Source organism: Vulpes vulpes, chromosome 16, assembly GCF_048418805.1.
Source record: "Vulpes vulpes isolate BD-2025 chromosome 16, VulVul3, whole genome shotgun sequence".
Taxonomy (NCBI): Eukaryota; Metazoa; Chordata; class Mammalia; order Carnivora; family Canidae; genus Vulpes; species Vulpes vulpes.
This window is the reverse complement of record NC_132795.1, coordinates 71,804,314-71,816,271: the sequence shown is the minus strand read 5'-3', so window position 1 is coordinate 71,816,271 and position 11,958 is coordinate 71,804,314. Positions and strand designations below refer to the sequence as shown.

Sequence of the window (11,958 nt, the reverse complement as noted above, 5' to 3'; positions counted from 1 at the left end):
GGCTACGATCTTGCTCCGGAGTGACATTCCAACTTCACTTCCTTTGTGTTTAATGAACTTTTTTTTTTTTTTTTAAGTTGAGGTATAACTTACACAGCATGGTTAGTGTTTACATAGTTAACACCGTCCAGATCCAGACATTGAACGGGTTTACTATCCTAGTAGGTTCCCTTTTGACTTCCCTAACAAATTCTTAGATACTGCTGTCGCCTTGAGCGTTAAGACTAAGATCTAGTTCGGGGAGCTAATGGTGTGTCCTTGTTTCGTTCGCGGTCATTATTTTTTAGTGACCGAACAGACTTGATAATTCATGGACGTTATCGAGAGGCCCAATGTGTCCTCGATATATGACCTAGAGTGGTTCTTTAGCGACCCGCGTGCGGTTGAGAATACGAAGATAGAGAGGTGGAAGCGAAGCGCAAGGCCGACTTCCGAACAGAGCTCCAAACTCCAAGCCTGCGTTCCGCCGCTGAGCTGGAGCTTTCAGCCTCATTGTCTCCGAGTTCTAGAACCGGGAGACGCAGCTGTAACCCGCGCGCGGCGGACGCTTGCGGAAAGGGGGCGCTCGGGTCCCGCCTGGCGGCGGGTCGGCCGGAGACGCTCTACCCGAAGCGCAGCTCTCGATGAGCCGCGCCCTGCGTCCCCACGCCGAGGCGGCGGGGCGATGCGCTTGCGCACTGAGAGCTCACACCATATGTGCCCTGTCCCAGTGCGCGGGTCTGTGGAGAGCCGGGTGCGAGCGGCGGCAGCGCGAGGGGAGCCGAGCCGCGGAGAGACCAAAGTCGGCGGGGGGACAGCGGGGCTGTGAGAGACCGAATAGAGGGGCTGGGGCCGCGAGCGCCGCTGACACACGATGGGGAAGAAGCAGAAAAACAAGAGCGAAGACAGGTAGCCAGTGACTGGGTCCGCGGCGGCGTCCGGCGCAGCTCAGGGGTTCGCGCGGGTTCGGCCGGCGCGGGGCGGCCCGGGGGCGAGGCTCGCGCCCGGCGCCGCGGGGCCCCGGGCCTGGGTCCCGAATGGGCGGCACGGGGCCACGACCGCAGTTCCGGACCGGCGCGGAGGGCCTCGGCGGCGGGCGGGTTCCTCAGTCGAGACTCGGTCCGGTCGCTGCTCCTCGTCCGGCCCGGAAGGAGGGCTCTGGTACCTCAGGGGCGGGGCGGTGGTCTGGGGGGTCCCCTGCCCCGCGGGGAGGGGCTCCGGTGGCCTCGCTGGCCCAGGGACTGCCCGGCCAGCGTGGCCGCGGCCAGCCTGAGTTGTGTTTGCGGCGCTGCGATTGGCGAGGGTCAGGAAGAGTTCTTTCCGTGCCTTTGTACCGGCGAATACTTGAGGAGAGGCGAGTTGGAGTGTGAGTGTGCCTTCAGCCAGGTCGGTAAAGTCTGAGCCGCTCAGGTGAGTTGGGGTTACAGGGAGGTGTTTCACAGGCAGCTCCCTCTTCACTTCCTATCATTTGGTTATAGTTCTCAGTTACTTAACGTCTAGTTGTCCAGACTCCATGCTTTTCGCTTTCCTTCTTCCGGCCTGTCTTTTGGTGATTTCTTTGCTCTTTAGCACCTCCCCCTAAGGAAGGAGGAGGAGACAAAACCAACCAACCGGGGTCTCTCCTTTCTAACCAGTTAAAAGGCTTTTTTTTTGGGGGGGGGGGGGGAAGGGGGGGAGGGAGTGTAAGGGTGTATGGAGAGTTACGTACCCCGAGACTTTTGCAACATTTCTGCGTGTCGCATTCTATTGAATTCTTTGACTCTTATTCAGAGTTTACTAGCTGGGGGGTGGGGGGTGTGAACGTCTGTTATGTTTCACCTTTTATACCACTGACCAAATTTAGTTCGGATACTAAGGGGAGAGTAAAGTTAAAAAAAGAAAAAAACAACCCACCAAAAACAACAACTTATGGTAGTTCATTTTGACACAAAGTGGGTATCAGGTCTTGAGGTTAAAATAAGATTACTAATGATAAATTCCTGTGTTGTTTGCTCACCTGGCACTCACCTAGCTGATGAGTAGAATTAAAAGACAGCAAGATGAATCTTGTATTTCAGCTACAGGTCTGTTGGAGGCAGTTAATTGGCTTGCAGACTAGAACCTGTTAATCAGACCAGGTAAATGAGAGAAAATAAGCAGAATTCTGGGTGATTTAGTGGGACGAAAATTTCTCTTTTGACTGACGTTTTGACGCTTCAGCTGTGTACAAAAAATATATTTGATATAATGAAGCTTCGTATAGCAATTAGCCAGCTTCAATCATAGTTCTCACATGATTATTTCTGTTCTATCTACTAGATATTTTTTTTTTAAGATTTTTTATTTATTTATTCATAGAGACACAGAGAAAGAGAGGCAGAGACACAGGCAGAGGGAGAAGCAGGCTCCGTGCAGGGAGCCTGACGTGGGGACTCTATCCCTGGTCTCCAGGATCACACCCCAGGCTGCAGGCGGCGCTAAACCGCTGCGGCACGGGGGCTGCCCTCTACTAGATATTTTAAAACCATCTCAATTTTCATGTGTTAATCCTTTAGGTGTATCTGAAAGATAAATACTTGAGGGAAGAAAGAACTGTAATGCTATCATCAAGCCTAAGGAATAGTAAGAAGGACTTCTTAAATATTATTGAGTATTCGCTCAGTTTAATTTCATTATTTAAAAAAAAAATTTTTTTTTTTTTGCGCTTCCATTTGTTTGGTTCAGAATTACAGAACTCCATTCTGTAGATTAAAAAAATACATATCTGTGTTATTTCTTTATTTACATCTTTTACTTTCTAAGCTCTTTCATAATGGAAAAAAAAACTGTTCTGAGGGTAGATACTTTTGTTTATTTTTAGGAAAAAGTGTTTCTTACTGATTAATAAAGTTTTTGATAAGTGATATAAAGTGCAGACGCTGGAGCCTGTTGTTGAATGATTGATTTGGTAGTGTAGAAATAATGCTACTACTGATTTTCCTCCCTCACACTAATCTGTGGTCTTATATTTTGGCTCATTTTTAAGGGAAAGTGGTGGCAATGTAATTGAAAATTACATTGTAATTTGTAATTATTTTCTCATATGCCAGTATCAAGTTTTGGTGGTTTTCAAATGCTAAATGGACTCCTTTGCTTGAATGCTTTTCAAATATCTAAGAAATCCCAGGTTTTGCAGAGGTCCTCCTTTGACTTGGAACTACTTGGCCTTTTTACTTTGGCATGCCTTGTAAGGTATTTTGGAGGGAAGGAGAACAGCGAAGATACGCAGCAGGGGTTGGACAGGGAAGTTCTACTACTTGTGAATTAGTTTGCTTTGATCTTCTGTTTGTTTAAATACAGTTTTCTTCAAGGATATTTTGCATATTTGTAAAAGAAACAAAGACCTAGTTTGGGAAGAAAGTCTAGGAGAGAGCTCTATTTTAGGATTAATATTTTTGTTTGTGTAAAATAAGATACTTATCTGGTTTTACTCTCTTGAATAAAGATCCCCACATTTCTTTTTTAAAGATTTATTTATTCATGAGAGAGAGACAGAGAGAGGCAGAGACATAGGCAGAGGGAGAAGCAGGCTCTTCGAAGGAGCCGCATGCGGGTCTCCATCCTGGATCCCGGGATCATGACCTGAACCGAAGGCAGCCGACCAACCGCTGAGCCACCCAGGTGTCCCAAGATCCCCACTTTATAGATTTTGCATTCATCCTACCACCCCTTCCCTTTCAAGCTGTGCTAAGTTGAGCATATTTCTGGGTAGAAACTAGGTGAGAAATGAGCAGCTGCTTATTAGTTACCAAGATAGGGCATCAAGTCACTTTTCGGATTGGAAAGAACAAAAAATACTTTGTTTTAATCCTTACATTTAATCCTTATTTTACCTTCTCAACCACTTGGTGTTCATATAAAATTAGGCTTTATTTCATCTGAGTATCTAATTTTATTTGAGGAACATATGTTTTGTTGTATTAGTGACTTTTGTTTAAAAACTGAATTCTCGGGATGCCTGAATGGCTCAGTGGTTGAGCCTCTGCCTTTGGCTCAGGGCGTGATCCTGGAGTCCCAAGATTGAGTCCCACATTGGGCTTCCTGCATGGAACCGGTTTCTCCCTCTGCTTGTGTCTCTGCCTCTCTCTTTCTGTGTGTCTCGTGAATAAATAAAAAAAAAATTCTCAAATTTTATTCTGGCTTGTGTAATTCTGAGAATGAGATTGATTGATTGATTGATTGATTGATTTTTAAAGGTTTTATTTATTCATGAGAGACTCAGAGAAAGAGAGAGGCAGAGACACAAGCAGAGGGAGAAGCAGGCTCCATGCAGAGAGCCTGATGTGGGACTCGATCCCGCGACTCCAGGATCACGTCCTGGGCAGAAGGCAGGCGCTAAACCGCTGAGCCACCCAGGCATTCCCCCCGAATGAGATTTTAATAAGATATTCAGCAAGTTTTCCTGACTTTTCAGTAGACTAGAGAAACTCTTGGTGAAATAAGGGCTAAGATTCAGTATCTATAGATCGTATAAAATATATGGCCAATATACGTTATGAGATCTTGTATGTTCTAGTGATGTTCTGTTCTTTCTGTTTGCACAGTATGACTGACGTTCTCTTATCAGGATCTAGGTTAGTTTTTCATAGCCTCCAGTTCTTTATTCTGGTCCCTTTTTTGTTTGATCCCCTAAGTGTGGTAGTTATATTTTTCAGACTATAAGGAAGTTGGTATGTCACCTTTATAGGATTAATACCCCCAAAAAGGATACAGGAGGAAGATAATTATTTCATCTGTCTCACCATCAGATATGAAGGTGGGAATGTTACTCAGGAACTACAAGGCCTTGAAGTATTTCATAGAGTTCTAGGGTATGTTCAGCATCTGGTTATTTCTTGCTGTGGTTCTGTACACCAGCAGTGAACCAATATAGTGACTCCTCTATTTGTTTTAACTTAGTGTTCTTATCATTACTGGCAAATTAAATTCCCTGGTTTCTTAAGTTCTAGCTATCTATGAAACAGTTGCCTAACCTTTTCTTTTTCTTTTTCTTTTTTAAAGATTTGTATTTATTTATTCATGAGAGAGACAGAGAAAGGCAGAGACACAGGCAGAGGGAGAAGCAGGCTCCATGCAGAGAGCCCGACGTGGGACTCGATCCCGGGTCCCCAGGATCGCGCCCTGGGCCAAAGGCGGCGGCGCTAAACTGCTGAGCCACGCAGGCTGCCCAGTTGCCTAACCTTTAGATGGTTGCCCTAATGTTAGACATTTATTCTAGTCAGGTATGATTGGGGTACCAGGGTCCCTCCCCTGTGATAAAAAAAAAAAAAAGACATGGTGCTCTACTTAAAGAACCTCCCCAGAAGGATCTCTGAGTATAGCTGGTAGTCAAGAGCTTTCCAGAGAGGGAGTCGGCCAAGTGGCAAACAGTCCAAATGGTCTAGCTCAACAAAGAAATTTATTTCTCATTTGTATATACCTGAATTAATAATAAAAAAAATCCCTCTACATATCAGATCAAAAAAGAGAAAAAGATCTATAATCCAAGAGTTTTCTTGACTTAACTTGTACTGATACTTTAGGAAATTGCTATGTGGAAGGAGAAGTCCTACTTTGCCATAAATGAATAAGAAAGCAGATGACGGGATCCCTGGGTGGCTTAGCGGTTTAGCGCCTGCCTTTGGCCCAGGGCGCGATCCTGGAGTCCCGGGATCGAGTCCCGCGTTGGGCTCCTGGCGTGGAGCCTGCTTCTCCTTCCTCCTGTGTCTCTCCCCCCCCCTCCCCCCCGTCTATCGTAAATAAATAAATAAATAAATAAATAAATAAATAAATCTTAAAAAAAAAAGCAGATGACAAACTTTCATTGTTAGCTTGTAGTAATTTTAGCCTTCTTTAATGGTGATCTCTGGGGAACTGATGCAGCTGTTTTTGATGTTGCTTGCCCACTAGTTGTGCTTTATTTATCTAAGTTTCTTTCATTCTTGGATTTGATCTATAAGGTAAGCAAAACATTGTTTAACTGAAGAACTGAGTGTCAGTGGTTGGGTTAGAACAGCAGTTCTCAAACTTTTTGGTCCTTGCACCCCTCTAACCTCTTAAGTTACTAAGGACCTGAAAAGATTTTTGCTATGTAGGTAAGTTATATGGAATACTTACTATATTACAAGTTAAAAGGTCTTAGAATAGTTAATACATTTATTATTTTTTAAAAATGTTTTATTTATTTATTCATGAGAGACACAGAGAGAAAGAGAGAGGCAGAGACCTAGGCAGAGGGAGAAGCAGGCTCCATGCAGGAAGCCTGATGTGGGACTCGATCCTGGGACTCTGGGATCACGCCCCGAGCCAAAGGCAGAGGCTCAACTGCTGAGCCACCCAGGGTCCCAAATAGTTATAAATTTAAAAATAAAATGAGGTGGCGCCTGGCTAGTTAAGTTGTTAGAGTGTGCAACTCTTGATCTTGGGGTTGCAAGTTCAGCCCCACCTTGGGCAAAGAGTTTACTAAAAAAAACAAAACAAAAACGTAATAGACACATTACATATTAACGTAAGTAGCGTTGTTAAGTAATTGTTTTCAAAAAATAATGAGAAGACTGATACTGAACATTTTTGCAAACCACCTGTCTGGCTTAGTAGTAGAAGAGAGCTTGGTTATCATCTGCTCCTGCATTCAGTGTTGTAGCAATATTGCACATCATGTGACCTCTGGAAAACTCCACTGTACACTTGTGAGAAAATGAGAATGAAAAAGACTAATAGCCTCTTAGTATTATTTTGAAAATACTTTTGATCTCTTGAATTAGTTTAGACCCCCTGAACAGATCTTGGGGACTACTTTAAGGACAGCTGATTTGGGGCTTTGTGAGACATTTTCCAAGCTTTTTGACCATCATTAATGTTTGTCTAACAGAAAATCAAAATGCTTAAGAATTACTCAAGGGCAACTTAAGACATCTGTAGTCAAGTTCATACTCTTGAAAGTTCACCCATTTATGATTTTTCTTTTTTCTTTTTATTTTATTTTATTTTATTTTTATTTTTCTTTTTTAATGTAATAGGTGAATTTATCAAGTTCTATTAAAAATCTTTTGGGATTGGTTTTAATTGAGAGTCCCATTATGTTTTTAGAATATTTAGTACACTTGACATCTTTTTGGTATTAAATCATCTCATTCAAGAAATTGTCTAATTAATCACTTAAGTGCTAAGTGTTGTTCTAGGTGCTCCAAATATAGTGGTAAACAAATTACTAGTAAGACATGCTTCTCTATTTGGTTAATTGTATACCAGTAAAATTTTTTCTTTTTTAAATATGGGTCTTTAGACTATTTCTTGTTTGGCTTATTTCTAGATATCCTATGATTTGATGGCTGTTAATGTAGTAATTTTTTTATTCTTAATAAGAAAACTTTTAAGATGGTTATCTTGTGTTTGACCAGCCTACTGGCCGGCCAATTAATTAGAATTAATTCTAATTCTATTAGAATTAGCTTTGTAAAGGGTGAGGACTACATTGTGATTAGGTTATTAGTTTGTGATAATAGGTAAATAGTAAAGAAGGGGAGGAGTAGAGAGAAAGTTAAAGACAGTACAAATGTTTTCAGTGTTTTAGTGTTTCAAATGTTTTAGTCACACCCAAATGACTCCTTTTTCTCACCTTTTCTAATTTATGCCCTGTGACAAATAAGAACTATAGAAAAGTTATAGTACAAAATACATGGGTATTTTGAACCTTATTAAACAGTATTAATCACAGTAATGCAGCTTGTCCTAGCAGTAACCACAGTATTTATGTAATTTTAATGAAAGTATTTAATGTAGAACCAATAACCATGTTATAACTAGTTTGAGAATCTGGGAGGAATGGAGAAGTATAGAGATTTAAAAGCTATTATATGTAGATTTAAGAGCTATATAATATATAGAAGAGGAAAGTGAAATTTAATATAATAATGTGCTAGAGGTTTATAATCTCAGCTATTAAGCCAAATCTGACTCTAGAACCTGTAGCTTTTTACTGTGGTGTGGTAGCTGATTTAAGAAATCTTGATATTCCAAAATATAGACTCTCCAAAGAAAAATTAGTATCTGCGTAGGATGTTTACTGGTGAAACAACTATTAAAGATTAAGAACTCAAAAAGAAGGGCAAATAGAAAAATGACAGCCATTGTCTGTAGGTCAATCAGTGTCAAAATCTCTTTAAAGAATTTCTTTTTCCTGTAACCAATTTAATTATGTAACTGATTGTTGTCTGTATGTTTAAAGTGAAAGCAATGACAATTTAATGTTTTAGTTCTTCCCATTTCAGATATGTTCTTTCAGAGGAATCCCTATTTTTCACTGGGTAGCAGTTATTTTTTGGAAAAATGGATTTTCAGTCCTCCTTTTGGTGATAGAAACATACTTTCTCCTGAGGTTTAAAATCTTGGTTTGGCTTTTCTATTTCTGAAGCTTTATTCAAACTGTAAACTTTATATAGTAGTCTTTAAAAATACAATTGAGTACTGTTTTAACTCAAATTTATATCATTAGGCTTCAGGTACTGAGCTTTGGTGAAGCTAATAGATATGACTGATGATAACTGTAGTTGGCATTTCTTCTGAGTCTAGAATCACATTCTAAGATTATATGAATAGACTGCATTTGATTTACCCATTCATCTGTTGATGGACATTGGGGTTCCACATTTGGGGCTATTATGAATCATACTGCTATAAAAATACCTATACAAGTTTTTGTGTGGACATATGTTTTCAGTTTGGGGGTTTATATCTAGGAGTGAAATTGTTGGGTGATAGGTAACTGTGTTTAACTTCTTCAGAAACTGCTAGGCAGTTAACTTTTTTCAGGAGCTGCCAAAGTTCCTGCTCGATTTTACATTCCAATCAACAGTGTATTAAAATTCCAATTTCTCTGCATCTTCATCAATACTTGTTATCAGCTGACTTTGCCATTTATAGCCATTCTAGTGGGTGTTCAGTGGTGTCTTACTGGGATTTTAGTTTGCATTCCATGATGGCTTAAGATGTTGAGTATGTCCTTATGCACTTATTGGACACTTGTAAACTTGTTTGGAGAATTGTCTATTCAGATTCTTTGCTTGTTTTTAAATTATCTTCTTTATTCTTGAAGAATATGAGTTCATATATTTTAGATACAGATCCTTTATCAGATATGGTTTGCAAATATTTTGTCCCATTCTGTGGAGTATTTTCTCCTTTAGGAGGTTGTCGTTCCCACCCCCCTTTTTAAAATGATTTTAAGTAATATTTACACACAGTGTGGGGCTCAGACTCAACCCTGAGGTCAAGAGTTGCATGCTCTACTGACTCAATCAGCCAGGTGCCCCTGTCCTTTCACATTCTCTCTCTCTCTCTTTTTTTTTTTTTAGATTTTATTTATTCATGAGAGAGAGAGAGAGAGAGAGAGGCAGAGACATAGGCAGAGGGAGAAGCAGGCTCCATGCTGGAAGCCTGGGACCCTGGGATCACGCTCAAAGGCAGACAGACTCTCAGCCGCTGAGCCACCCAGGCGTCCCTGTCTTTTCACATTCTTGATGGTGTTCTTTGTAGCACAAAGGTTAATTTTGATGAAGTCTGATTTATCTATTTTTTCTTTGGTTGCATGTGCTTTTTGTGTTAGAGCTAAGAAACTATCACCAAATCCTAAGTCATGCAGACTATGTTTTCTTTCTAGTAGCTTTATAGTTTTAGCTTTTATGTTTAGATGTTTGAGTATTCTAATTCCTTGTCGAAATCAACCATGTGTAGGGGTTTCTTTCTGGACTCGATATTGTTCCATAGGTCTTTTGTCTTTATGGCAGTACCACACTGTCTTGATTGCTGTAGTTTTGTAGTAAGTTTACAAATTGGAAATTGTGATTTTTCTAACTTCTTTTTGAAATGGTTTTGGCTATTCTGTGTCCCTTACATTTCCATACAAATGTTAGGAATAACATTTCAACAAAATGTTGACTTCAGTTTCTGCGACAAAAAAGAAGGCATCTAGGATTTTGACTGGATTGATTGCGTATCCTTAGTAGATCAATTTTGAGAGTATTGCCAATATTATGCCTTCTAATCCATGAACCAAGGATGTCTTTCCACCTATTTAGGTCTTCAGTTTCAGTGATTGATTTTTAGTTTTCAGAGTACAACATTTGCCGTTCTTTTAAAAAATTATTCCTAAGCATTTAGTTCATTTTTTACACTATTGCTAATGGAATTATTTTAAGTTCATTTTCAGATTGTTCATTACTAGTGCCTTACTTAAATACAATTAATTTTAGTATATTGATCTTCTATCCTCCAGTCATACTGAGCTCATTTATTAGCTCAAATGGTCTTGTGTGTGTGTGGATTCTATGTACGTGGTCATGTCATCTGCAAGTTCAAATAGTTTCTACTTTTTCTAGTCTAAGTGTCTTTTGCTTCTCTGTCTTGCTTAATGCTTTGGCTAGATTCTGCAGTACAATGTCGACTAGAAGTGGGGAGAGTAGACATCCTTGTTTCTGATCTTTTTTTTCTTAATGTACTTGTTTTTTTTTTTTTTAATTTTTATTTATTTATGATAGTCACAGAGAGAGGCAGAGACATAGGCAGAGGGAGAAACAGGCTCCATGCACCGGGAGCCTGATGTGGGATTCGATCCCGGGTCTCCAGGATCGCGCCCTGGGCCAAAGGCAAGCGCCAAACCACTGCGCCACCCAGGGATCCCTTGTTTCTGATCTTAAGCGGGAAAAGCTTTCAGTATTTACTCATTAGGTATGATGTTAACTGTGTTTTGCATGGATGCCCTTTTCCAGGTTGAGGAATTTCCATTCTATTCCTAGCTCGTAGGATGTTTTTACCATGAAAAAGTGTTGGATTTTGTTAAATGCTGTTTCTTCATCTGAGATGATCATGTGCTTTTCTCTCTCTCTCTCTCTCTTTTTTTTTTTTAACATGTTCTACCCATTCTTCTGTCCTTTCCCCTCTGGCAACCATCAATTTGGTCTCCATATTTATAGATCTAATTCTGCTTTTTATTTATTCATGGTTATTTTTTTAGATTCCACATGGGTGAAATTATATGGTATTTGTCTTTGTAAATCTGACTTTTTTTCACTTACCATAATACCTTCTCAGTCTATTCATGTCATAAATGGTAAGATCTCGTCCTTTCTTATGGCTGCATGATATTTCATTTTAAACACATACCACATTTTCCTAATTAATTTGTCTGTCGATGGGACACTTGGATTACTTCCATATCTTGACTATTATAAAGTTGCAGTAAATATTGGGTTGCATATATCCTTTTGAATTCGTGTTTTCATTTGGCTTGAGTAAGTAGCTAGTGAAATTACTGGATCATATCGTATTTCTATTTTTTTTAAAGATTTATTTATTCGTGATAGGCACACACACACACACACACACACACACACAGAGAGAGAGAGAGAGAGAGAGAGAGAGGCAGACACATAAGCAGAGGGAGAAGCAGGCTCCTCGCAGGGAGTCCAATGTGGGACTTGATCCTGCATCCTGGTATCAGACCTGAACCAAAGGCAGGTGCCCAACCGCTGAGCCACCCAGGTGTCCCGCCATATTTCTGTTTTTAAGTTTTTGAGGAACCTCCATACTGTTTTCCACAGTGGCTGTACCGATTTACTTTCCCACTAACAATGCACGAGGGTTCTTTTTTCCTCTACATCCTCACCAACACTTAATGTGTTTTTGATACTATCCATTTTGACAGTCATAAGGTGATAACTCATTGTGCTTTTGATTTGCATTTCCCTGATGATGAGTGATGTTGAGCATTTTTTCCTATGTCTGTTGGCCATCTAGATGTCTTTGGAAAAGTCTCTTCAGGTCCTCTGCCTATTTTTAATCAGATTATTTGGGGTTTTTTTTGTGTGTGTTGGATTGTAGAAGTTCTGTATTCATTTTGAATATTAATTCCTTATTGGATATATCATTTGCAGATATTTTCTTCCATTCAATAGGTTTTCTTTAGGTTATGTTGATGGTTTCCTT

At 40.3% G+C, this 11,958-nt stretch overlaps 1 protein-coding gene across 2 annotated transcripts in view; it reads left to right on the top strand.

The window, feature by feature from the left end:
- The first annotated feature begins 647 nt into the window (after positions 1-647).
- Positions 648-11,958, top strand: part of EIF5B (eukaryotic translation initiation factor 5B) — a 93,684-nt gene continuing 82,373 nt past the window's right edge. Inside the window, exon 1 of one of the 2 annotated variants that reach the window (XM_025992461.2) lies at positions 648-888. In XM_025992461.2, coding sequence (XP_025848246.1) covers positions 854-888 — 35 coding nt within the window. In that variant the 5' untranslated portion in view covers positions 648-853. The remainder of the gene's footprint in view (positions 889-11,958) is intronic. The other variant, XM_025992462.2, reaches the window with a different exon arrangement.